General features: G+C 42.9%; 1 protein-coding gene across 2 annotated transcripts in view; it reads right to left on the bottom strand.

Annotated features, from left to right (window-relative positions):
* Positions 1–24,943, bottom strand: part of SATB2 (SATB homeobox 2) — a 177,384-nt gene that overhangs the window by 90,564 nt on the left and 61,877 nt on the right. For both annotated transcript variants that reach the window (XM_056861366.1, XM_056861367.1), the window contains exons 4-7: positions 15,884–16,010; positions 13,899–14,022; positions 11,800–11,902; positions 1,440–1,912 (exon numbers count right to left, since the gene is read on the bottom strand). In XM_056861366.1, the coding sequence (XP_056717344.1) occupies positions 1,440–1,912; positions 11,800–11,902; positions 13,899–14,022; positions 15,884–16,010 (827 nt within the window). The remainder of the gene's footprint in view (positions 1–1,439; positions 1,913–11,799; positions 11,903–13,898; positions 14,023–15,883; positions 16,011–24,943) is intronic.

Here is a 24,943-nt window from a genome sequence, read left to right as displayed (position 1 = left end):
TCGGGCTCCTTGTGTCACATGACCCCAAGCATCCCTGCACCATTTCTGCTCAGGAAAATGGCTTGAAAGGCTGAAACACCCCCCCTTCTCACGGAACACACACACCACTGCAAGCAATGGGCCTTTCAACAGGTAAGTCCCTGGATGATGAATTTGGCTGTGAGCGTGGTTGGCAGACACCTGACTCATCTCACAAGTGTTGTTTAGCTAAACCCTGAAGAGCTCAGCTGCTGCATGGGAATATGCCAGAAGGTGCAGCAGAAGGGCCCTAGGCCAGGCAGGGCTTTCAAGACAATGACCGGCACTTCAAATTAGGCCCAGAAGCAAACAGGTAACGAGTGCCGTTGATATTCATGCACGCATAAAATAAACCGTAGGGTCTAAATATACAAGTTACTCGTTATGCGAGCTCCATGATTCATTCCTCCATTTTTTTTAACCCAAAGCGACCTGAGGAAGTGGAATCTAAGAGGCAGAAGGGCAGGGTGGGAGAAGCTCTGTTTCATTTGTTCCCCTTTGGTTGTTTATCAGCTAAAAATCAACCTTCCACAGTTGCTTTTTCATCCATGAGGAGAAAGATATGGGGAAACTCACAAGGAGTCTACCTTTCCAGACAGAGAAGGGAAAACATTTCGGAGGAGGAGGCGGCAGCGGCCCAAGGTCACCCAGCAGGCTTCATGTGGAGGAGTGGGGAAACCAACCCGGTTCACCAGATTAGCCTCTGCCACTCATGTGGAGGAGTGGGTAATCGAACCCAGTTCTCCAGATCAGAGTGCACCACTCCAAACCACTGCTCTTAACCACTACACCATGCTATACCAATGCTAGGAGGGGAAGATGTTACACAGAATCCTGTTGCATGCCAGTTTTCTGCTCAGAATCACAGCCTAGCCAGGCTCCTTTGGGTTAAAAAAAATGTGGAGGAAAGAATCATGGGATTTTGTGTAACATGCAGAGTAAGCCTAAGTGAGACACTCTGACACTCCATAGATTTTTATGGCTATTCCCTTCCAGTGATTTCTTTATAGTATGCCTATTGGAAATGGACCATATACCAATTAAAAATTGTAGGAACTGGGGGGGGGGGGGTAGACACAGCCCAAGGAAGTACTAGTTGAAGACGAGGATGGCCCTTGATTCATTGACTGTAAGATTTAGCCAAGGATAGCAGATCACCTAAAGATTCTTTCAGGATCACTCCATAAGCTTCCTTCCAGTTTATGGATAGGGGAGAGAAAATCCAGATGCTGCTTTCTTTTTCCCCACTGATCATCTGGATCAAGCTCCCAGTATACAGATCCAAAATTATCATTTGAAAAGATTCAAGAGGCATTGACAGATGAAAAACAAGACAATGTTCCCCAGTGACATGAGGCATGACTGTCCTCTGGTAAAAGGAAAACGTATTCTCCCTCTGAAAACAGATTCAAAAGAGATACCTGGGTGCGATTGAAAGCCACTCTCGCGAAGACGGCTTGGGAGACGCTGGCTCTCTTCAGCTCGTCTCTGACTTGCTGGTAGATATCTGGAGAGACTTCAACCGAGGAGTTTGTAGGCTCTGGCTTGATGGTTCGAGGGATGGGTGGATGGTTGAGAAACTGCTGGTTAATGGCTTGCGGGTGCTGGTGAGCCAGTAGCCGGCTGACCGCAATCTGCTGGTTAATCAGGTGAGCCATGGCGATCTGCTGCCTAACAAGCTGCGGGCTGAGCTGAGGTGAAAGAAGACCGGGGCTCATGATTGGCTGCAAGGTGGGCACTTGGTTCCTGATCGGAGTACTGTGGTGGATTGGGCCGTGAGGAGACTGTTCGTTCGTTTTGCCCAAGGTTGACAGTTGGTTGATATTTGGTAAGTGCATGGGACGTTGACCCAGAACACAATATTCTGACAGGTTGTCTCGTTCGACTCTTTCCACTGTTGAAATAAAACAACAATAAGGATATCGTGATTTGAGTGGAACACACTGGCCTTTTATGCTTGGTAATTAGCAATGAGTTCAAGGCTGAAGTGCACCGCATATATTTTTTGAGTTTTTCACACTGAACCGTCATTCAGGAAGTGACTGCGCAGCCGGCGCATTCCTGCTTCGCATTTCTTAAGAGCCCCTTTAACGCAACCCTTTGTATTTGCTCCGCCCCCGCACCGAAGCATTTACTGAAAGAACCATGAAAAATCACAAACGCGCCTTAGCTTTGCAAACGACCATTGCCAATGCCTAAGCAAACGAGGGAGCGAAGGAGCAGGCGAGTATGCGGGGAGGTGGAATTTCTCCTTTTGCATTGGGGCCGTGAATAGGCATTTTAAAGGTCACATTTTAAAAAAGAGCTTTGAGCAAGCATCAAAATTGACCCTGCGTAAATTACCACAGAGAATAAACAGGTAAGGGCAGTCCTTTTGGTTTATCGCCAAGTCAGCTAATGCTGGATTGTTCTACACTGAAGTAATTTTAGTAATGTATATCTTCTGTAAAGATTGTGGGGCGGGGGGAACACAAGCACAAAAAAATTAAAGTACCAAATTTCAAGAGCTGGCTTCACTGCTCGCTTCAGTCTCCCAACCAAACCACTGAAAATCCCATTGGTGTTTTATTACTGCAGTGGCTAACTCAGACAATGAGCTTCCAAAGACTTCAACCCCAGCTGTTAGTTTTGTGCAACAAGATGGGTAGCATTGTACCAGGAAAAAAAATCACAGAGTGACTCAAGAAAGGAATGTGTATCCTCTAGCCTGGCAGTTCTCGGTTTTTTGAAATGGGATCCATTTATAAATGTACTAAATCTAAATCAGGGCCTGCTCACAATATAACTCCAAGCTGCTTTTCCTGCTCTCCAGTGCAGGAATGTCACACGAGTAAACAGCAGACAAGTTTATATTTTATTTGCCATGCTTTGTACGGGGTGAGTATCCCTTATCCGGCCTGCTTGGGACCAGAAGTGTTCTGTATTTCGGATCTTTCCGTATTTTAGAATATTTGCATAAACATAATGCGACATCTTGGGGGTTAGGACTCAAGTCTAAATACACAATTTATTTATGTTTTATATATACTTTATACACATAGCCTGGATGCAATTTTAAACAATATTTTTAATAATTTTGTGGACATTGAACCATCAATGGAGCTGCTGAGGGCCTGTGAGTAATGCCTGCATTCCAGCTGAAAACGTCTGGTTTTCGGATCAGTCCGGATATCGGATGTCCGGATAAGAGATACTCAACCTGTACTTATATTTGTACTACATTAATGAGACACCAGCTGGATTTCATTGTCATTTTGCACATTCAACAGAGGCAAGCCCCAATTTTACCACCAAACCTCCCCAGAACCTCCTTTCTCTCTGCTCTCCCCCCCATTCCTCTTCCTCCCTCCTCCCTGCACAACCCACCGGGGAAAGAACTGCATTCCACATTTGGGGCCAGACTCACAATTTAAGGAATGGTGTTCTAGCTCTACCTACAAGCAAGAGATATTTAGAAATAAGCTGCGCTATACAGAGGCAACCAGAATTGGATTGCGTCACTGATGTGCACATACAAGAGAACATGCACGGTCCTACAGATTTGCTCTAATACATCGCTCAGGTTGAGTTTGGGCAGCAGCATCCCATGGGCACCAGAGGGGGGAGACTTCTGCCCCTCTGCGTTCTGCTTATTATTACTTCCATATGTCTACAGTTTCTTTCTCGGTCCACAAATGACATAAAACAATTTTTCACATTCTGACACAGAACATCAATAAAAATTGCACAACCTATAAATCCTTTCAAACCATTCCACCGTGTTTTCACTGGGTATTCTTCCCAGGGCAAAGGTTTTAACAAAGCACTGCCATTCTCTCCTCGCACTTTGAACACATGAACCTGGCCATCAGACCCTTGGTCCATCAAAGTCGGTATTGTCTACTCAGACCGGCAGCGGCTCCCCAGGGTCTTAGGCGGAGGTCTTGCACATCACCTACTTGCCTAGTCCCTTTAACTTGAGATGCCAGGGATTGAACCTGGGACCTTCTGCATGCCAAGCAGATGCTGTACCACTGAGCCACAGCCCCTCCCCACTTTCAACTCTTTCCACTTTGTGACACACAGATTTACATGGGTGAGACCACTGGTGTCTAGAACAGGGATGTCAAACATAAGGCCCGGGGGCTGGATCCGGTCCCTTGAGAGCTCTTATCCGGCCCACAAGCCAGCCGAGGCAGCACTCTCAATCTGGGCTGGCGAGGCATGGCCCGGCCCAACCAAGTGGCATTTATGTCATATCCGGCCCTCATAACAATTGAGTTTGACACCCCTGGTCTAGAGGTTTCCACGGCACACCTTACCCAGTTTCATGGTCCCAAATGAACTGAGCAACACACACCATCATCTTCGTACTTCAGAAAATACATTTTTATTACGGATTCAAAGCACAATTGCTTCATGTATCATAACCCCTGCCAATGTGTAACTTCCAAATCAGCCCTAAAACTTCCAAGCCTTCTACTGAACTATGGATATCCAGTTTTGTTTGAGATCAGTAAGATTGGGGGGGGTCATTTTAAAAAATCAATAAAAATTACTATAAAATCAAACACCTGATATTTTGTTTTCTTTCTACAAATAGGTGTTTTTTTTTAATTATGCCCTCATTTATACAGCTGTAAAATCAAAGCAGTCTACCCCAGAGTAGGGATATGCTTTTTGACTAATTAGCATTTAAGAATTTTTTTTTTTTAAGGGACCAAAATCTGTTAATTAATGCAGCGAAATACACTTGAAAGTTTACAAAACCAGAAATAAATTTCTGGGTTGAACCTGCTCTTGCCAAGTTTCCACACAGATCCAAGTTTTTGAGCCAAGTTATATACCCCCTGTAAAAATAAAGTTTTTAAAATGGAAATGTTGCTAGGCAATTAACCTTTTCATTGCTAGCTGGTAAAACAATTACACAAAGTTTTCACTAGCATTTCCCCATATTATCACGTCCCCTTTTGTACTACCATCACTGCCAGAAATATGTTTCTAGTAATTTTAAGCCACTTCTGTAATCTTTTTAAAATGTCTCAATAATACTGCCTGGAAAAGTGTCACATTTTCCTACTTGCTGGCAGACTGTGTCACTTGCCAACAAGACAGCCCAGATCACATTCCCCGCTGGACAGTCCACAAATGATCAAGCTGGTTTGTACACCCTCATTAGACAGCAAAAGTAATGTTGCCCTTATTTTATTTAGTACTTTATTTAGCTCGCTTATAGACTGGCTTTCAACTCAAAAGGGTCCCCAAAGTGGTTTTACAAACATCCAATGAAACAGTAAAAGCAATATAAAAAGACATACTAGGGGAGGGGCTGTGGCCCAGTGGTAGAGACTCCACTTGGCATGCAGAAGGTCGCAGGTTCAATCCCCAGCATCTCCAGTTAAAGGGACTAGGCAAGTAGGTGATGTGAAAGACCTCAGCCTGAGCCCCTGGAGAGCCGCTGCTGGTCTGAGTAGACAATACTGACTTTGGTTCTTGTAGGTTATTCGGGCTGTGTAACCGTGGTCTTGGAATTTTCTTTCCTGACGTTTCGCCAGCAGTTGTGGCAGGCATCTTCATCTACTCTGAAGATGCCTGCCACAGCTGCTGGCGAAACGTCAGGAAAGAAAATTCCAAGACCACGGTTACACAGCCCGGATAACCTACAAGAACCAATTAACTCTGACCATGAAAGCCTTCGACAATACTGACTTTGATGGACCAAGGGTCTGATTCAGTATAAGGCAGCTTTATGCGTTCATGTGTGTTCATCATATGTAGAATTCCTCCCCCCACAACAACATCTCCTCAATCAAAGGTGCCCCGGAAAAGACAGATCTTCAGACCCCTTGGAAAAGCTCCAAAGATGTCATTCTTTTCTACTCGGCTGAAGATATGCTATTTTATCCCAGAAAATACATATACGCTGACCAATTATAATGAACAAGTGACTAAGTAGCAGTATTTATTAATTTGAGCAGTCCATGTAAAACTGGTCACACAGAGAGAACGCTTTCAGTTTCGCAGGGATTCTTGAAAATTTGAACTCCTATTCCATGGCCATTTGTAGAGTGAAATCCCAGTACCACTTGCTGTCCTTAGCAAGAGAATCCAGCTGTAGAAGGCCCCGCTGTATAGGGGTGTCACACATAAGGCCCGAGGGGTGCATCTGGCCCCTTGAGAGTTCTCATCCAGCCCGCAAGCCAGCCAAGGCCGCCACCATCCCCCACTCTCAATCTGGGCTAGCGAAGCATGGCCCGGCCCGACCAAGTGACATTTATGTTATATCCAGCCCTCGTAACAATTGAGTTCGACACCCTTGGTATAGGCTGTTGCACAGGCTGCATAATGATTAGCCACAACGCCGTAAATCAGAAAACCACCCTAGAACATGGGAGATGCTTTTCATGTGGTAACTTGTTTTAAGACTGCAAGTATCCTCACTATTTATTTCTTTTAATCACAACCCACTTACCCCTATTTCGAGCAAGGGGTAATTTCAGAAATCTCATTTGCCATCGACCTTTAACTTACTGTTTACCCCCAACCTGTCATAAATGGTATTTACTGTCTGGTCTCTACCAAAGGGAACTATACTTACAACTATACTTGTGATTGCTGAGGTCAAAGAGACAGTTCCACCATAACTTTGGGCAGCTATGGAATGACTCCAGGAATGATCTGCTGCTGCGCGTACAAGTGAAAGGCTATGCAAATAAACTATCCACTCTACTTGCTAAAGAGGGCAACAAAGATGGTGAGGGGCCTGGAGACCCCTATGTCCTATGAGGAAAGGCCTATGAGGAACAGTTGAAGGAGCAGGGTATGTTTAGCCTGAAGAGGAGAAGACTGAGAGGGGATATGATAACCATCTTCAAGTACTTGAAGGGCTGTCATATAGAGGATGGTGCCGAGTTGTTTTCTGTTGCCCCAGAAGGTCGGACCAGAACCAATGGGTTGAAATGAAATCAAAAGAGTTTCCATCTAGACGTTAGGAAGATTTTTCTAACAGTTAGTGCGGTTCCTCAGTGGAACAGGCTTCCTTGGGAGGTGGTAGGCTCTCCTTCCCTGGAGGTTTTGAAGCAGAGGCTAGATGGCCATATGTCAGCAATGCTGACTCTATGACTTTAGGCAGATAAGGAGAGGGAGGGCATCTTGGCCATCTTCTGAGCATGGAGTAGGGGTCACTGGGGGTGTGTGGGGGAGATAGTTGTGAATTTGGACTAGATGACCATGGTGGTCCCTTACAATTCTATGATTCCATGATTTCATAAAGTTTAGTAGCCAGAGCCCAGGAGCTATTTGTGGGACATTCCACCGAGGGCCCATGCACTTTTCCTTTGCCTGCAGAATTGGCGATCAGCCTTTTCTATGACTGACTGCAGTGCAAAAAAATGCATACAAAGAAGTTTAATAACGTTCCACAATTTAACGGCCACAAATTCCCTCTAAACTACAATATTTTTTTAAAAAACCAGCTAAACACAACACATGGTGTGTGACATTACTTAGCCTAAGCTGGTGAGCAGTGAAGTAAACCACGTTGTAGAGCAATAAAAAGTAACATTTGAAAATAATTTCTGATATTTGGCAAGCATCTGTAAAAATTCTGACATATGAAAGACTGAACCTTATGCTGCACACGCTACTTGGATACATTGGTAGGTGGTATGATAGCAGTCCAAGTCTATTCTATTTCAGACAAAGCATTGTCAAAGAAGAACAATAAATTCAAGCAGATACAAATACATAACTGCTGAAAAGTCCAGGAAAGCTAAACAATGAAAAATTAGGAGGAGGAGGAGGCATGTAAGACAGAGACACTAAGAGCAGAGAGATCATTATTTCCTCTACCACCTTCCTTGAATATTTAAGATTACTGTGCTGTGAATTGTTTTAACCAATTGACTGTGAAGTTTTAATGATCAGCCATTAAGCTGATAAAAACTCAGTTTTAAATATTATATACATAGTAAACACTGCATTTCTTATTAATATTCTAAGATCCCTCCCCTTCTTTGATAAAACAGTATAGAAAGTATTACTGTACAGTTTGATAAAATGGCGTAGAAAGTATGATTGTAAGCTAATGAGACTCCACTTTTGAAGCTTACTAGAAAAACCACCCTGGAAAAGGATTCATGTAAGCCTTAACAGTGCAGCACTATGCAGAGTTACTCCAGTCTAAATCCACTGAAATCAATGGGCTTAGACTTGCCTAACTCTGCATAGGATTACAATGCTAGCCACTTAACCTATTCAGTCCCAATGCAAAATGTACATGGGCAAGCTACATCCCCAAATCTCCAGGAATTTTCAAACCTGGGACTGGCAACCCTAGAATGCAGACCGCTTTCCTGAGCTCCTTTGGCCTTTCTGTGTTGTATGGAGTCTCTGAGCGGCTATTCCTTACAACAGCTGAAGCGCCAATCTCTTTGAAGCCACACCACACACTGGGAGGTTCTTGAGATGACTATGTTGAGTATGCATGGTACCTTGAGTAGGCACAGCTGTGGGTTCTTCCCCCAGGCTACAAGGTGGGGGCAGAGACCCCCTTCCTCCCTTAGTCATACCAGTGATTGGTTACTGGAATAGACTTGCCAACCTTCAGGTGGTGCCTGGAGTTCTCCCAGAATTACATCAGTTCTCTAGACCAGCGGTTCCCAATCTTTTTTTAATCTTGGAGCACTTTTCAGGAGAGAAATTAGTCACGGAGCACGAATTTTCACCTAGCACCTATATAAGGCCGATATGTTGGGCAACAGACAGCAAACTTTGAGTTTGGCACAATGAACACTGGCATCTTGGCCATCTTCTGGGCATGGAGTATGGGTCACTGGGGGTGTGGTGGGGAGGTAGTTTGGAATTTCCTGCATTGTGCAGGATATTGGACTAGATGACCCTTGTGGTCCCTCCCAACTCTATGATTCTATGATTCTATTCTAAGACTGTACACCTAATTTTTCCTCCACTTCCTCTTAACAATGTTTTTAAAAGTCACCAACAGCACAATCAAGCTTCCTGTAAGGGGACAGTTCCCAAATTCAAGGCTTTTCTAATATTTATTTTTCTGGATGGGGACTGTGCCCAAACATCTCGGAGAACCTTCGATGAAGGTGCAGATACAGTTAATCAACGCCCCCAACTCAAATATGACTGACGTAAGTCTGCAAGCTAAGTGAAAACTTTAAAATATTTTAAGCCAAAGAGTTCTGCTGCATTTATAATGGGTTCCACAAACTATACACTGAACATGTTTACTTCAAGTCCTCCTTGAATACGGCTTTTACATCTGTTGCTAATGATATCAAATTATTGATTGTTCAGTTTTTTATATTTGTTTAAATGTTAAGTATATGTTCTGCAACCTAATGCTTTTCTTCTTCCAGAGGGTTTTAAAATTTTTGCTGTGCATTAGTCATATTTACTTTGATCTTCTGGTACATATAATTACTTTACTGTTTGTTTATTTCAATAGGGTGGGAGGGGAAAAGGTTGACCAAAGAGATCTATATGCGGCAACTGGTAACAGAATCACATAGCTTACATTTAGGGAATCATGGTTTTGATTAAGAAGGAACCAGTTAGTTCCCACTGCTTTATTAAAAGAGACATTAGTGAATAAATAAGAAACACATTTCACAGGGCAGATTATGTTCAACGGCAATGCCCATAAAATAATTTCGGTCCTCTTTGACTTCCCATTTGCAATAGTAAATTAGCATTGCTTTTATGATCAAGTAGCCAAAGCTTTGTCAGTCCCTATGACAGCAATGGCTGCATGGTGCCAGGAGAGCCAGCGTGGTGTAGTGGTTAAGAGCGGTGGACTTTAATCTGGAGAACCGGGTTCGATTCCCCACTCCTCCACAGGAAGCCTGCTGGGTGACCTTGGGCTAGTCACAGTTCTCTCTGAACTCCCTGAGCCCCACCTACCTCACAAGGTGTCTATTGTGGGGAGGGGAAGGCGATTGTAAGCCGCTTTGAGACACCTTAAAGGTAGAGAAAAGCAGAGTATAAAAACCAACTCTTCTACTTCTGCCTGAACTGGAGGCTAGCTGACCAGATTCACTCATATCCCTCTCTCTTTTTTAACTTCAGGAAGTGCACTGAGATCAGCGTTTACAATCAATCACTGATCTTGCATATGAAATCAATTTTCATTTATAAGCACTGGATTATGACATGGAAATGAAAATCATAAGAAACCGAGAAGCTATTAAATCAAGAAGACCAAAACGGCCCCTTTGAGGTGACTGCAATGAAGTTCCCTGTTTATCCTTTTATGCACAACTATACCTGCTGTGGGGGGTTTTCCATTGTTGTTTTCCCTCCCACTTGTATAGCTGATGAATCAACACCACTTGAACCATTTAGAGCAACCTGTGTTTATTTCACACATACCTTAACCTTCCTTTTCCTCCTCATGCATGCATGCACACACGCACACAATCTCAGTTTTCCAAGCGGCAGTAACAGGCTGAATCTCTTGAACACCATACACACAGTTATCCAGAAAATTATTCTGGCTTAGATCCTTGACCTCTTAATTGAAATCAAGGTCTCACAATGTTTATTCTGTGCTTAAAAAAATTAACTGTATACTTACTAACTAAAAAAAAGAGGGAGAGTATTGTTAGAAAAGGTAAGAAGCTTATAAGGAATTTGGTAATAGCAGCTAATATTTTGGTAGCAAAATATTAGCAACAAAATGTTAAGCCGCCTTGAACCAAGAAGGGATAGAAATATTTTAATAAATAAAACAAATATAAATAAATAAATGTTTCGGTAGCACAATATTGGAAGAAGAAGAAGCTACCAAGTACAGAGGAATGGCTTTGTAAAATATAGCATATTGTGTACTTGGAGAAAATAACAGCTTTAGACAAATGGCAAACAATTTGCACCAGCTAAATTTGTTAAGGAATTATTTTTATTGTATTGGAACAAAATTAAATCTGATGAATGGGTAAGTAAGGAGGCCGTTTTGTATGATATTTAGATATACTTGGATATGCAGTGCATTATATGATGATTACGCTTATGGTGACATTCATATTATGTTATGATAATTTTTTAAGAGAGAAAAATAAAACCAAGAATTAAGAAAAAGTAAAAAGTGCAAGCACTAATATGCAAGCAAATGGCAAATGTGTGCTTGCCATTCCATTCCATCCCATCCCTAATGGAAAAGGAAGGCCATTCCTTTTTCCTCGTATAGCAGCAAGCAACAGTGAACCCTGAACGGCCTCGAATCTATGCCATTCTTTTGATTCTATCTAAGCTAAGGCGACAAACTGCATATACAGTCATGTCTGCAGAAAGCCTAAGTTCACACCTATATAGAAAGTTTTGCGCTTGGCAAAATGCTGAGGATTCGGTGTATAAGAAGAAGAAGAGTTGGTTTTTATATGCCGACTTTCTCTACCACTTAAGGGAGACTCAAACCGGCTTACAATTGCCTTCCCTTCCCCTCCCCACAGCAGACACCCTGTGAGGTAGGTGGGGCTCAGAGAGTGTGAGTAGCCCAAGGTCACCCAGCTGGCTTCATGTGTAGGAGTGGAGAAACCAAACCAGTTCACCAGATTAGCATCTGCCACTCATGTGGAGGAGTGGGGAATCAAACCCGGTTCTCCAGATCAGACTCCCCCACTCCAAACCACCACTCTTAACCACTACACCACGCTGGCTCTCGTATAAAACCACCCATCATAAAAACGCCACTTGATTCTTTCAGAATGTTGAATTGCAAGGACTTTAGGAGCTAGCCGCTGGCTTGGCGAGAAGCAATAACTGAAGACTATTTACCTTTAATCTTCTTGTACTTTTTATACCATCTCCCAAACTCCTGGCACTTGGTTGCTGACACATTGGCATAGTAGGTGCTGTTTACAATGGAGGATATCATACTCTGGAAAACACAGAGAGAGAGAGAGTTTCTAAACAGAACATAATTTTAAAAAATTCCTTCCCAGAGAAACTGATAATACAAGTTTAGACTGCCGACTTAATTCTTAAAAGTGTTTAAAAACACACTGGATAGTTCTCAAAAATGGTATTACCCATTTTGTTATAGCAAAAACCAAACTCAAGAATACTCTCTTCCAGGGTTGTCAAACATAAGGCCCGAGGGCCGGATCTGGCCCCTTGAGAGCTGTGATCCAGCCCGCAAGCCAGCCGAGGCAACCACTTACCCCCCATTCTCAATCTGGGCTAGCGAGGCATGGCCCGGCCCAACTAAGTGACATTTATGTCCTATCCGGCTCTTGTAACCATTGAGTTTGACACCCCTGCTCTATGCTGTACGAATGTCTAAACAAAACTAGCAGCATACAGAATAAGCAGTGCAAAAATCTATTCAAGAAACTAAATACAAATGCCACTATAACAATACATACTCATTCACACAGACACACAATAAACATCCTATTATAACAATTGTTGAACTAGTTACATTCCTTCATTTTTCCAGTAAGGCAAAAGAAGTTTGTAGCGATGAGGAAAGAAGGGCTTCCCAAAAAACAGTTTCCTTAATGAGCCCAGGGTGAGTTCAATATACAAAGTTAGTGGTTAAGAGTCCCTGTAATTCTTTTATCTCTATTGCAGGAAAGTTATCCACAAAGGCTGTGTATAACCCATTTTGTACCACCAGATGTGATTACGTTTATTAATTAAAGGGGAAAGGTCTTGTATGACTTAGACATATGTCTCCGGCTTACATCTACTTGTCACTTTAATTTATACTAGGTATTATCAAAAGAATCCTTTTGCTAAAAGCATAACTAGAAGCACTGTCACGTTGGGGAACACAACGGGTGAGAAGAATCGTGATTTAGGAACCGGATCCTAAAGGTAAGATTAGATGCTCCAGCATGCATAATCCAAATAATGCTTTTCAGATGTTTCTGTTCTGCTTCCAACTGCAGTAAGGACCATACAGCCAAGAATCTGGGAACATTCGTGCTACTTGCTACAGAACAATAGTTAGGCAAATAAGTTAAATTAATATAATTTATAGAAACGTGCCATTAATCCTTGTGCGAAAATCCACATGGAAGAGAAATTACAATGCTACTCTGAGCAGATGAAACTAAAAATAGAACAGTATCAAACGATCAAGGGTGATAGGAAAACTATGAGTGCTTGAAAATATTTTGGACATCTGGAAACAGACACGAGATGGCAAATCCTTCTATTGCCCTGCACAAATAAGCTTGAATTTAGGTTGCCCTAGACATGGCTGTTTTGTCGCTACTCCACTTTAATTCAGATTCCCCCACTTTAAATTATTCCAGAGCTTAGAATTTCCTTCAATCTCCAAAAATCTCTCAAGCTGACATCCTTATGCAATTATATCGAGTCATAAATAAAACGCACTCAGATTCTAGGGGCTCCAAAGTACATTCTCTAAAAGAAGAGTGTGGCAGCTGTCTGAAGACTGAGAGCTGGGGGGGGGATAGAAATCAAGTTTAAAGTACAAGTACTGATCAAGTAGTGATGTACGTCTGCCTCCTTAATGAAACCTGTATCACTTCTATAATACAACAATGGGAGGTGGCGAGAGAAGAAGGAGGAGAAGTTGGTTTTCATATGGAGACTTTCTCTACCACTTAAAGAAGAATCAAACCAGCTTACAATCGCCTTCCCCTCCCCACAACAGACACCCTGTGAGGTAGGTGGGGCTGAGAGAGTGTGACCAGCCCAAGGTGACCCAGCTGGCTTCATGCATAGGAGTGGGGAAACAAATCTAATTCACCAGATAAGCCTCCACTGCTAAGGGGAATCAAACCAGGTTGGCTTTTAAAAAGCACATGATACAGGTGTCTCAACATTCTTTGTTATGCCTCTTATTTCACCTTGAAGATTTTACTGAGACGGATGCTTCCGCCACAAACACAGGCACCAACCTGAGAGAGGGGGCATTCTTTGGCTAACGTGCTCTGATTCATTGCTTTGAGCAGCTCCTTTAAGGCGTTGCGGACTGTGGCGTGGTTCCACTGCTCTGCTGGCAAGTCTTCCAACTTTGAACAACTGTGAAAACAGGGAACAGAAGGAGAAAAAAACTGATGGGAGGCTTCACCTGCAAAGATAGCTAGGATGCTCTTCACGTGCAGTAAATACAAAGCTCTGTGAACACAAGATACAGTTTAACGCTTTGGCCTTCCAACTTCTTTTTGTTTTGTTTTGCATGTGTGTGTATGGACAGACGGACACCTAGTTTGAGGGGAATGTATAGCCCAAGTGTTTGAAAACATTGTATTACTAACAGTAGCTTCACCCAAAAGGTACCCAATGGGTAACCCAAAAACACTGTTAGGGAAGAATGGTAGAACACAGAACAAACAACAGATGTGTCAGAGCTAAATATCTTCCAAAGAACACTGGGGTAAGAGATGACACCTCGGCCCTATACGCATGGCTGTTTCTTCGTGGTCACCCCGCCAATTACTAAAGGGCTTTGCTTCGATTATGCTTGCATTTTCGGACTGTCAGAGGTCGCCTCGCTCTCCCCGTGTGTTTTGCCTGCATTTTCTGGATTTACGTTCAGCCAGCATCCAGACCATGGAAAAGCTAAGGGAGAGCTAGGCGACTTCTGATTGTCAGAAACACAAAGACAAGGAAGGTTAGGCACACAAAAGGGAAATATCCTGCAATTAGCCACGCTAGGAGAATCAGGTGTGCCACAGAGCTTGAAGAATCTGTGCACACTCTGAGGAGGAAGGAAAAGAACTGAAGAGGGCAGGCACTTCCCCTTTGGAGATGGAAAGCGTGATCTATTTCCTGCATCTTGGGATGATGGGAAGAGGAGCACCCAAGCATGATTGGATGCCCTCCTCATCTCAAACAAAAAAATCAGCATTTGAGCCATTTCCTCCAGCAACAATCCAGTATTCAATCATAGTGTATTCTTAACCCCAGTGAAACCAACAGGATATAAGCACAGATGACTAGGTGCAGGACCGCAGTCTAAATAGAAACAGTTACTTATATCGCCTGCCACTGGATGAAACTAGCTCTATTCGTGAAGATAGTTTCAGAGGGCAGCCATGTCGGTCTGCAGTAGAACAGCTAGATATGAGATATCAGTGGAACAGGCTTCCTCGGGAGGTGGTGAGCTCTCCTTCCCTGGAGGTTAGATGGCTGTCTGTCAGCAATGCTGATTCTACAACCTTAAGCAGATGATGAGAGGGAGGGCATCGTGGCCATCTTCCCGGCATGGAGTAGGGGTCACTGGGGGTGGGGGTGGGGGGGTAGTTTGGAATTTCCTGCATTGTGCAGGGGGTTGGACTAGATGACCCTGGTGGTCCCTTCCAACTCTATGATTCTATGAGTCCTGTAGCACCTTAGAGACCAACAAGATTTTCAGGGTATGAGCTCTTGAGCGGATATCTGATGAAGGGAGCTTTGACGCTCAAAAACTCATAACCTGAAAATTTTGTTAGCCTCTAAGTTGCTACTAGACTCTCACCTAGCTCTTTGCCACTGTGTCTCAGCAAAAGGCAAAATAAGGACCTGAGCCTTCCAAGGTTTAATACTGGCTCTGAATTTCTGACTACGTCCTACCATCAGCAAAGGTGTTTATTTTCCATATATAAATATGCAAAGCATTTAATCACACCTGGAGGAACTATTAAATTGGGACTGTGGAAAGTCCCCCCTTTTAAGAATCCTGAATGACTGACTGTGTCAGTTCTCCAACATCACGGAAAGAAACAGTTGGCATGCTGGCCAAGAAGGGCTGCCGGGCAAAGCATTCTGACTACATTTCGCTTTCCCTTTCAACAAAAGCCCAGGAATTAATTAAGACCGGATGTGCTCATCTCAGTAGTAATGCTGCGATCCACACAGGAGCTCAGAGAATAGAGGAGGGCAGATGTTCAGAAATACTCACCTTTGTAATTGAATTTTCAGCGTCACAACATGGTAGACATCTTGTAGCATGTCGGCAACTGTCACATCGGGTGCATCTGTCACATAACTGAGGGGAAGAGGATTCCATCTCCCAAGTTTGATTATACCTAAAAAGAGAGGGCAGTGTGAACAACACATGGACACCACAGAATCTGCTGTTCACGAAAACATCTCTTTCTTCAAGAGAACAACAATTTATTTTAATACTGAAATGGTCTTCTGACAATTGCTCAGAGAGGTATATATTTTCTTAAGTTGTTTCCTATATAGATTTAGAGCCCAGAACCCCGCAATTCATATCCTTCATCTTAAAATCTGGATGTTCTAAGGTGTAAAAAGCATCAAACAAGAAACAGTCATCATTTCTCAGCTTGCAAAACTTTTCAGAGAAGCCACATTTTGGTTCTGGATTGAAAAGGAACTCCATATATAAGTTTACACCAAGATACTAGGTGTAGAAAGCAACTGGATGTTCCTTTGGCAAGAGAAGCAATTTCGCACTTGACCACTGAATCTACACAGGCATTTGTCTGTGAGTCCCTCTGTATGTTACTTCTCATTTGTAAACAGCAGCAAAGTCTTCTGCAGGAAAATAGAATATACGGTATATGGAACTCTCAGCTTAATAAAAGTTCTACTTTGCCATGGATGAGGCATCTGATAATTATTTATGTTCTTTTTGGGGCAGTGTCTTGCTTTTCATAGGGATTTTGAAAACGTTCTTGGACAAGGAAAAAGATTTAGGGATGAACAGTGGCCTGGGTCACCACACCTATAATCGCTGAACTCTCTCTATTCATAAAACAGAGTCCAGGATAGGAGGTGACATTGTACAGAAAGTGACAGGAGGAGAAAAATGGGACTTTGGCCATCCATGCCTGTCCCAGGGGCACTTCCTATATTACAGAGTCCATGTATCTGTCACAAGGACATTGCATGAGATGTGCGATGAATGCTGTACCTCCCAGATTCATGTGGGCCCGACTCTGATTGGGACTGCATTTGGAAAGGGGCCTCCCCCTCTTCCCCACCCCAAGCCATTTTCGCATCCTAAAACTGTCCCAGGAAGCTTCCATTTGCTTTGCTACAAAAATTACACATAGCCATGTGAGTTGCATATTTGTTTTAATTGGAGTCAACAGCAGCTTCCCTGAGAATTTTCAGGACACCCACACTAAAAACACACACACACACACACACAGAGGGAGGCTGAGGTTCTTCTCTATTTGCTCCCCCGTCACTATCAGCATCAGGCCTGCTTGTGTCTGGGAAGTACAAAACTCCCATCGTATCTGTGGTACAAAGTCCTCCTGATGGCTACAACAACTGGAAGAAGAAAAAGAGTTGGTCTTTATATGCCGACGTTCTCTCCCAGTTAAGGAAGAATCAAATCAAGTTACAATCACCTTTCCCTTCTCCTCCCCTCAAAAGACACCCTGTGAGGTAGGTGGAGCTAAGAGAGCTCTAAGAGAGCTGTGACTAGCCCAAAGTCACCCAGCTGGTTTCATGTGGAGGAGTGGGGAAACCAACCCGGTTCACCAGATTAGCCTCCGCCACTCATGTGGAGGAGTGGGGAATCAATCCCGGTTCTCCAGATTAGAGTCCACTGCTCCAAACCACTGCTCTTAACCACTATACCACGCTGGCAATATACAACTACTTTGTAATGTGTGAATTGATCTTTAGTGTTCTCAAGATCATAGGCCAAAAGGAAGACAGCCTATAAACAAGCCCATTTTCAACTGGTACTCACTGCTACTGCCCTAAATCAAGAAGGTACATTTTCCAACTTGGAAAGGAATGGAAAACCCACTGTGAGGGAGACCACAGAGCTGACAAGAAAGCAGTTTCAGGTGACCCCCAAGTCCTTTCAGAGAACCAGGTCAGCCACACTTCTCCACTATTGCACAGCCACACTTCTCCACTATTCTCAGTGTAGGCTGGAGAGAACAGCAGGGAGAAAAGGAAACTTTGCAAATTCTCATGGGCCCTTCCATTTAAGGAGAAAATAGAAAGGTCCCTTACTCTTCCATTAGATATCCTGACACCCTTAAAGTTCAAACATAGCAAACAAAACAAATATCCTTGACTGAATCTGAGGGCTTTAGGTTATGATAGAGCAAGACAAGCAGGAAAACAAAGAAAAAAAAACACCGAAAGGCACTTTGATCTAGCTAGAACGCCTTTTCTTAGGGCATCTGCCAAAACCAAGTACGTCCCTTGCCCAGCGACATACCTTTCAATATTAGAAGGAAATACTACTAGGAGAGCATTTACTCTCGTTCCATGTTCAGCTCTGCCCTCGGCAGCATTAGAAAAATTCAAAAAGACTCCTCTCTCAGAAAGGCTCTGTCCCTGCAACAGTGGTGAACCCGAAACACTGGAACGTGTCCTTCTCAGGTGAAGCTACTAAAAGGAGGATAGGGAGAAGATTCTTGGCCCTCTTTTGAGAAAAAGCACTGGTTATCCTGGATCTGTTAGACTTAACATCCTTCTTAAGGATGAATTTTCTCAGGTAACTGGGAAGGGCAGCCATGAAGGAGCTAGAAAAGATTTTGAAGTGTAAGGATGTGTCACTGGCCATCAAGACTAGATTAATTCATGCCATTGTATTCCCTATTACTATGTATGAGTGTGAAAGCTGGACAGTGAAGAAAGCTGATAGGAAGAAAATAGATTCCTTTGAAATATGGTGTTGGAGGAGAGTGTTACGGATTCCGTGGACTGCCAAAAAAACAAATCAGTGGGTTATAGATCAAATCAAGCCTGAACTAATCTTAGAAGCTAAAATGACTAAACTGAGGCTGTCATATTTTGGTCATGTCATGAGACGACAAGAATCACTGGAAAAGACAGTCATGCTAGGAAAAGCTGAGGGCAGCAGGAAAAGAGGCAGACCCAACAAGAGATGGATTGACTCAATAAAGGAAGCCACAGCCTTCAATTTGCAAGATCTGAGCAAGGCTGTCAAAGATAGGACATTTTGGAGGACTTTCATTCATAGGGTCACCATGAGTCAGAAGCGACTTGATGGCACTCAACACACACACAACAAAGTTAGTGGGCAAGTTTTGTAGAATAGTATTTAAGTGTGTGTGTGTGTGTGTGTGTGTGTGTTAAGTGCCGCTTCCGACTAGGGTTGCCAGGTCCCTCTTTGCCACCAGCAGGAGGTTTTTGGGGCGAAGCCTGAGGAGGGCAGGGTTTGGGGAGGGGAGGGACTTCAGTGCCATAGAGTCCAATTGCCAAAGCTGCCATTTTCTCCAGGTGCACTGATCTCTATCGGCTGGAGATCAGTTGTAATAGCCGGAGATCGCCAGCTACTACCTAGAGGTTGGCAACCCTACTTCCGACTCATGGCGACTATGAATCAAAGTCCTCCAAAATGTCCTATCTTTGACAGCCTTGCTCAGATCTTGCAAATTGAGGGCTGAGGCTTCCTTTATTGAGTCAATCCATCTCTTGTTGGGTCTTCCTATTTCCCTGCTGCCCTCAACTTTTCCTAGCATGACTCTTTTCCAGTCTTCTCATAATGTGACCAAAGTACGATATCCTCAGTTTAGTGATTTTAGCTTCTAGGATCAGTTCAGGCTTGATTGGATCTAGAACCCACTGATTTGTTTTTTTGGCAGTCCACGGTATCCATAACCCTCTCCTTCAATACCACATTTCAAAGGAATCTTTCTTCCTATCAGCTTTAATTATAAGAAATCTAAATAGAAATGAAAAGTTGTAGCGGGGACTGATTGTTTAAATGTATATTGTTGACCAGTTTTTAACCGTTTTAAAGCGAGTAATATTTTGTATCCCCCTTCTGGATGCACACCTTAACGTAGTGAGGGGGTTTGTGTGTGTCAGGGAAGCTGAGAGCAATACTGTAAGGGGTCTAGACTCTATCAAGAGACTAAACTCCTAGCAGAGTCACTCAAGACGGAATGGTCACAGCTGAGACACCAAACGAAGATGCATCCACCCCCTTAAGGGATCAATGGCCACAGCCGCAGAAGAGAACAGGCAGTTCCAATGAGGATGGGGGCAGAGGAATCCCTGAAGGTTAGCTACTGGGCAGCAGCAGTAGTGGAAGGTGACACTGGCGGAGGATCTTTCGTAGACAACGACAGTGCCACTATGGCTAACCCTGGTTAGTACTGCGCAGAAGATGACACTGGTAAACCACTTCTGACCAACCTTTACCTTGAAAACCCTATGATGAGACAATCCAAAATGAAAAAAGATATAGTGCTGGAAGATGGGACCCCCAGGTCGGATGGCACTCAATCTGCTACTGAGGTAGAGCAGAGGACAAGTACGAGTAGCGCTGTTCTTAATGATGCGATTGGACTAAAGCTGAAAGGACGTTCAGTGGTTGACATGAATAGATGCAAAAGGAAAGTCTGAAGCTGTTCAACGCATATAATAGGAAAATGGAATGTGAGAAGCATGAATCAGGGTAAGCTTGAAATTGTTAAACAGGAAATGGAACATATGGACATTTCAGTCCTGGGGGTAAGTGAATTAAAGTGGACTGGATTAGGACATTTTCAATCAGAAAATTACACAGTGCTTTATTCAGGGAATGACAAAAAGAGAAGAAACAGAGGTCCTTTAATAGTGAGGCGAGATGTAGCAAAGGCAGCCAGGAGCTATAATGCAAAGTCTGACCGAATAATATCAATCAGACTTCAGGGAAAGCCTATCAACATAAGCATCATTCAAGTTTATGCCCCAACTACAGATGCTGATGAGGAAGAAGTTTTTATGCCAGTGTTCAGGAAGCAATTGATCACACACCTAAATAAGATATGCTGATAATCATAGGTGATTGGAATGCAAAAGTAGGAAACAAAGCAGAATCAAACGTTGCTGGCAGATTTGGGCTAGGAGCACGGAATGAAGCAGGAGAACGCCTCGTAGAATTCTGTGAAGACAACAATCTGTTCATTGCAAACACATGTTTCAGGCAACCAGACGATTGTATACATGGACATCATCAGACGGCCAGTATAGAAATCAAATAGATTATATAATTGGAAGCAGAAGATGGAGAAGCTCTATTCTTTGGGCCAAAACAAGACCAGGAGCCGACTGCGGTACAGATCATGAATTGCTAATATCGAAAATTAAGATAAAGCTTAAGAAAAACACCAAAACATTCATGGCACCAAAATACAATCTAAGCAATATTCCGGAAGAGTTTAAAGACCACGTAAGGAACAGATTTGCATTACTGAGTTCAAGTGAATGTAAACCTGAAGAACTATGGGTGGAAACTAGAGATATTATCAAGGAAGAATGTGCAAAGACTATTCCTGTAGCCAAAAGAAAAGAAAAACCTCGATGGATGTCTGAGGAAACTCTTAAAATTGCCAGAGACAGACGAAAAGCTAAAGTAGAAGGTGACAGAAATAGAATCAAAAGTCTAAGTGCAACGTTCCAGCGACTCGCACTTAGAGACAAAGAGACCTATTATAATAACCAGTTTAAAGAAATAGAAGAGAACAACAAAAAAGGAAGAACAAGAGATCTGTTCCACAAGATCCAAGAAATCTAAGGGAAATTTAAAGCACGGTTAGGCATGCTGAAAGATCAGCATGGAAATACATTAACTGAACAGGACAAAATGAAGAAAAGGTGGGAACAATACACTGAAGAATTATACAGACTAGATGAAAGGATAAAAGATTCTTTCTAAGAAGAATCTTTTGAAGAAGAACTTATAGTTTTAGAAAGTGAAGTGAAAGCTGCATTGAGAGCAATCGGGAGAAACAAATCACCAGGAGCAGATGGGATATCAATAGAGCTATTCCAAGCCACAGAAACGGAGTCCATCAAAATTTTGACAAGAATATGCCAACAGATATGGAAAACAAAACAATGGCCCACAGACTGGAAACGATCCATTTACATTCCAATTCCCAAGAAAGGAGACATCAAAGGTTGCAGCAACTATCGGACCATCGCATTAATTTCTCATACAAGTAAAGTGATGCTCAAAATCTTACAGCAAAGGCTGTTACCATATATGGAACGAGAAATGCCTGATGTTCAAGCTGGTTTCAGAAAAGGAAGAGGCACTAGAGATCATATTGCAAACATACGCTGGTTACTGGAGCATACAAGAGAATTTCAGAAGAAAATCAGCTTGTGTTTCATAGATTACAGCAAAGCTTTTGACTGTGTGGATCATAAAAAGCTATGGCTGGTTTTAAAGGAAATGGGTGTGCCACTACATCTGATCGTTTTGATGCGCAACCTGTACTCTGGACAAGAGGCCACGGTTAGAACAGAATATGGAGAAACGGAATAGTTTCCAATTGGCAAAGGTGTCAGACAAGGATGTATTTTATCTCCCTATCTCTTCAATCTATATGCAGAACATATAATTAGGAAAACTGGATTAGATTTAGATGAAGGTGGAGTGAAAATTGGAGGGAGGAACATTAATAATTTGAGATATGCCGATGACACTACATTATTGGCAGAAAATAGTGAAGATTTGAAACGACTACTGCTGAAAGTTAAAAGAGAAAGTGCCAAAGCAGGACTACAGCTGAACATCAAGAAAACAAAAGTAATGACTACAGGAGAATTACACAACTTTAAGGTTGACAATGAGGGAATTGAAATTGTTCAAGACTTTCTGTTCCTTGGCTCCACCATCAACCAAAAGGGAGACTGCAGCCAAGAAATTAGAAGGAGACTGAAACTGGGAAGGGCAGCCATGAAGGAGCTAGAAAAGATTTTGAAGTGTAAGGATGTGTCACTGGCCACCAAGACTAGATTAATTCATGCCATCGTATTCCCTATTACTATGTATGGGTGAAAGCTGGACAGTGAAGAAAGCTGATAGGAATAAAATAGATTCCTTTGAAATATGGTGTTGGAGGAGAGTGTTACGGATTCCGTGGACTGCCAAAAAAACAAATCAGTGGGTTATAGATAAAATCAAGCCTGAACTGACCCTAGAAGCTAAAATTACTAAACTGAGGCTATCGTATTTTGGTCACGTCATGAGACGACAAGAGTCACTGGAAAAGACAGTCATGCTAGGAAAAGTTGAGGGCAGCAGGAAAAGAGGAAGACCCAACAAGAGGTGGATTGACTCAATAAAGGAAGCCACAGCCTTCAATTTGCAAGATGTGAGCAAGGCTGTCAAAGTTAGGACATTTTGGAGGACTTTCATTCATAGGGTCGCCATGATTCGGAAGCGACTTGACGGCACTTAATACACACACACACAATATTTTGTATAGAGTTTTATCCAAAATGTATTGTTTTATACTGCCGGTTTGGGTAAGGCAATGTAACTACAAACATTTTATGTTTGATCTAAGGACGATAATAATAAATCTAAAATAAAATAAATAAATTGACTGACAGAAAGGAAACAGCCAGAGACTCAAGTAGAAGCCCTGATGCCTGATTCCGCTTCCTGCCTTAGCTAATCAAGAGACAGATTGAAGGGAGTCAATCAACTGTTCCACTGCCAGGCAAGACTGGAAGCGTCCCAGCTATTACGGCCAAGAGCAAATTTCTGAGGACAGATTGGTAAAATTATAGTAGTCCACTAATGCTATTGCTCACTTCTCTCTAATTCCTGAATTTCACATTTCACTATCAAAACCAGTGAGAAGAATAAAACTGGGATTTCGTTCAAAACGTTCCCAGCTCACATTCCAAGATCAAGCTACTGGGCACCTCACCGTGCCATGTTTTGGAATACACCGCATGACATTAGATGCCTAAAAACAGGGCAGGAAGAGAACAAAACACGAAACTCATGCCACTGTTTCAGCATTACGGTTCCGCAATCTGGTGCCGAATATGCTACAGTATAAATAGTGCCTAGACTCTGATCCTGCACAGTCACACACAAAGCTCATTCACAGTGCCGTATGTTTTCAGAGCTGGCTCTTCGTACCAGATTCTCTTGCCAATACAAAGGCTGCTTTTCTTAAAGGGGACAATTTCCTAGAGCTCATTCGCGTGCAGGTGAAAGAGCCCTCCCAGACGGCTTTTAGGGATTTTTTTCCCCACAGTACAGTGTCATCTTCAAGTTTTCTGTGATGCAAGAGCTTTCTGAAAAGCTGACCGTTCTGTTTATATGGATTCTGGTCACTGAGAGAATTCCTTCAGTGCTTTCTATAGAATGTTATTTAGCACCATGACATGAAGACAGAACTACCAGGCTCAGACAACCATGGGAAGGGAAATACATGTCTGGACTGAACAGGCAACTATAGCAATAGCTGAACTAAAAAAACACACAATTGTGCCAGTGAAAATAATAATAAAAATCAAAAATATGGAGGATTGCATGGGCTGTACTACAGAAAGAGTCCCCAATCACATCTACAGAACGTATAAATGACATTGTCCTATTGAAAACTTACTGTTGTATTGAGCAACTGAGTACTATTTGAGTTCCATATCGAGTTTCCAAATACCAGGTGGGGGTCAGGAGATCTCCAAGAATTACAACTGATCTCCAGACTACTGAGATGTTTCCCTGGAGAAAATGGCTGCTTTGGAATATGTGCCATAGTATGTACCTATGGAATTATACCCCACTGAGGTCCCGGTCCCTCCCCTCCCTAAACCCTCCCCTCCCAATCCCATCTCCAGGAATTTCTCAATCTGGAGTTCGGAACCTTAGTTTCAAGCTAGGTTTATTGTTAGGGTTGCCAACCTCACAGTGGCACCCGGAGATCTCCTGCCATTACACTGATCTCTAGATGACCAAGATCAGTTCCCCCAGAGAAAACTGGAAGGTGGACTCTATGGCATTATGCATTGCTGAGGGCCCTCCCCTCCCCAAACCCCACCCTCCCCAGGCTCCACCTCTAAAATATCCAGATATTTCCCATCCCAGAGCTGGCAAACCTATTTAGTGTATATCTTAAACAGGTACAAGTGCTGCATCACTTAGTAAGGCAGACCAGGCCCAGGTTAAATCACCTTCATTCTACTTCCTGTCATACCAGACTACATATCCCAGAAAGCAGTGCTTCCAACTCTGTTATTTACAATATGGGCCTGAGAA

The sequence above is a fragment of the Euleptes europaea genome, chromosome 15, assembly GCF_029931775.1.
Source record: "Euleptes europaea isolate rEulEur1 chromosome 15, rEulEur1.hap1, whole genome shotgun sequence".
NCBI lineage: Eukaryota > Metazoa > Chordata > Lepidosauria > Squamata > Sphaerodactylidae > Euleptes > Euleptes europaea.
The sequence above is the reverse complement of the archived record's forward strand: the minus strand, read 5'-3'. Positions and strand labels throughout refer to the sequence as shown.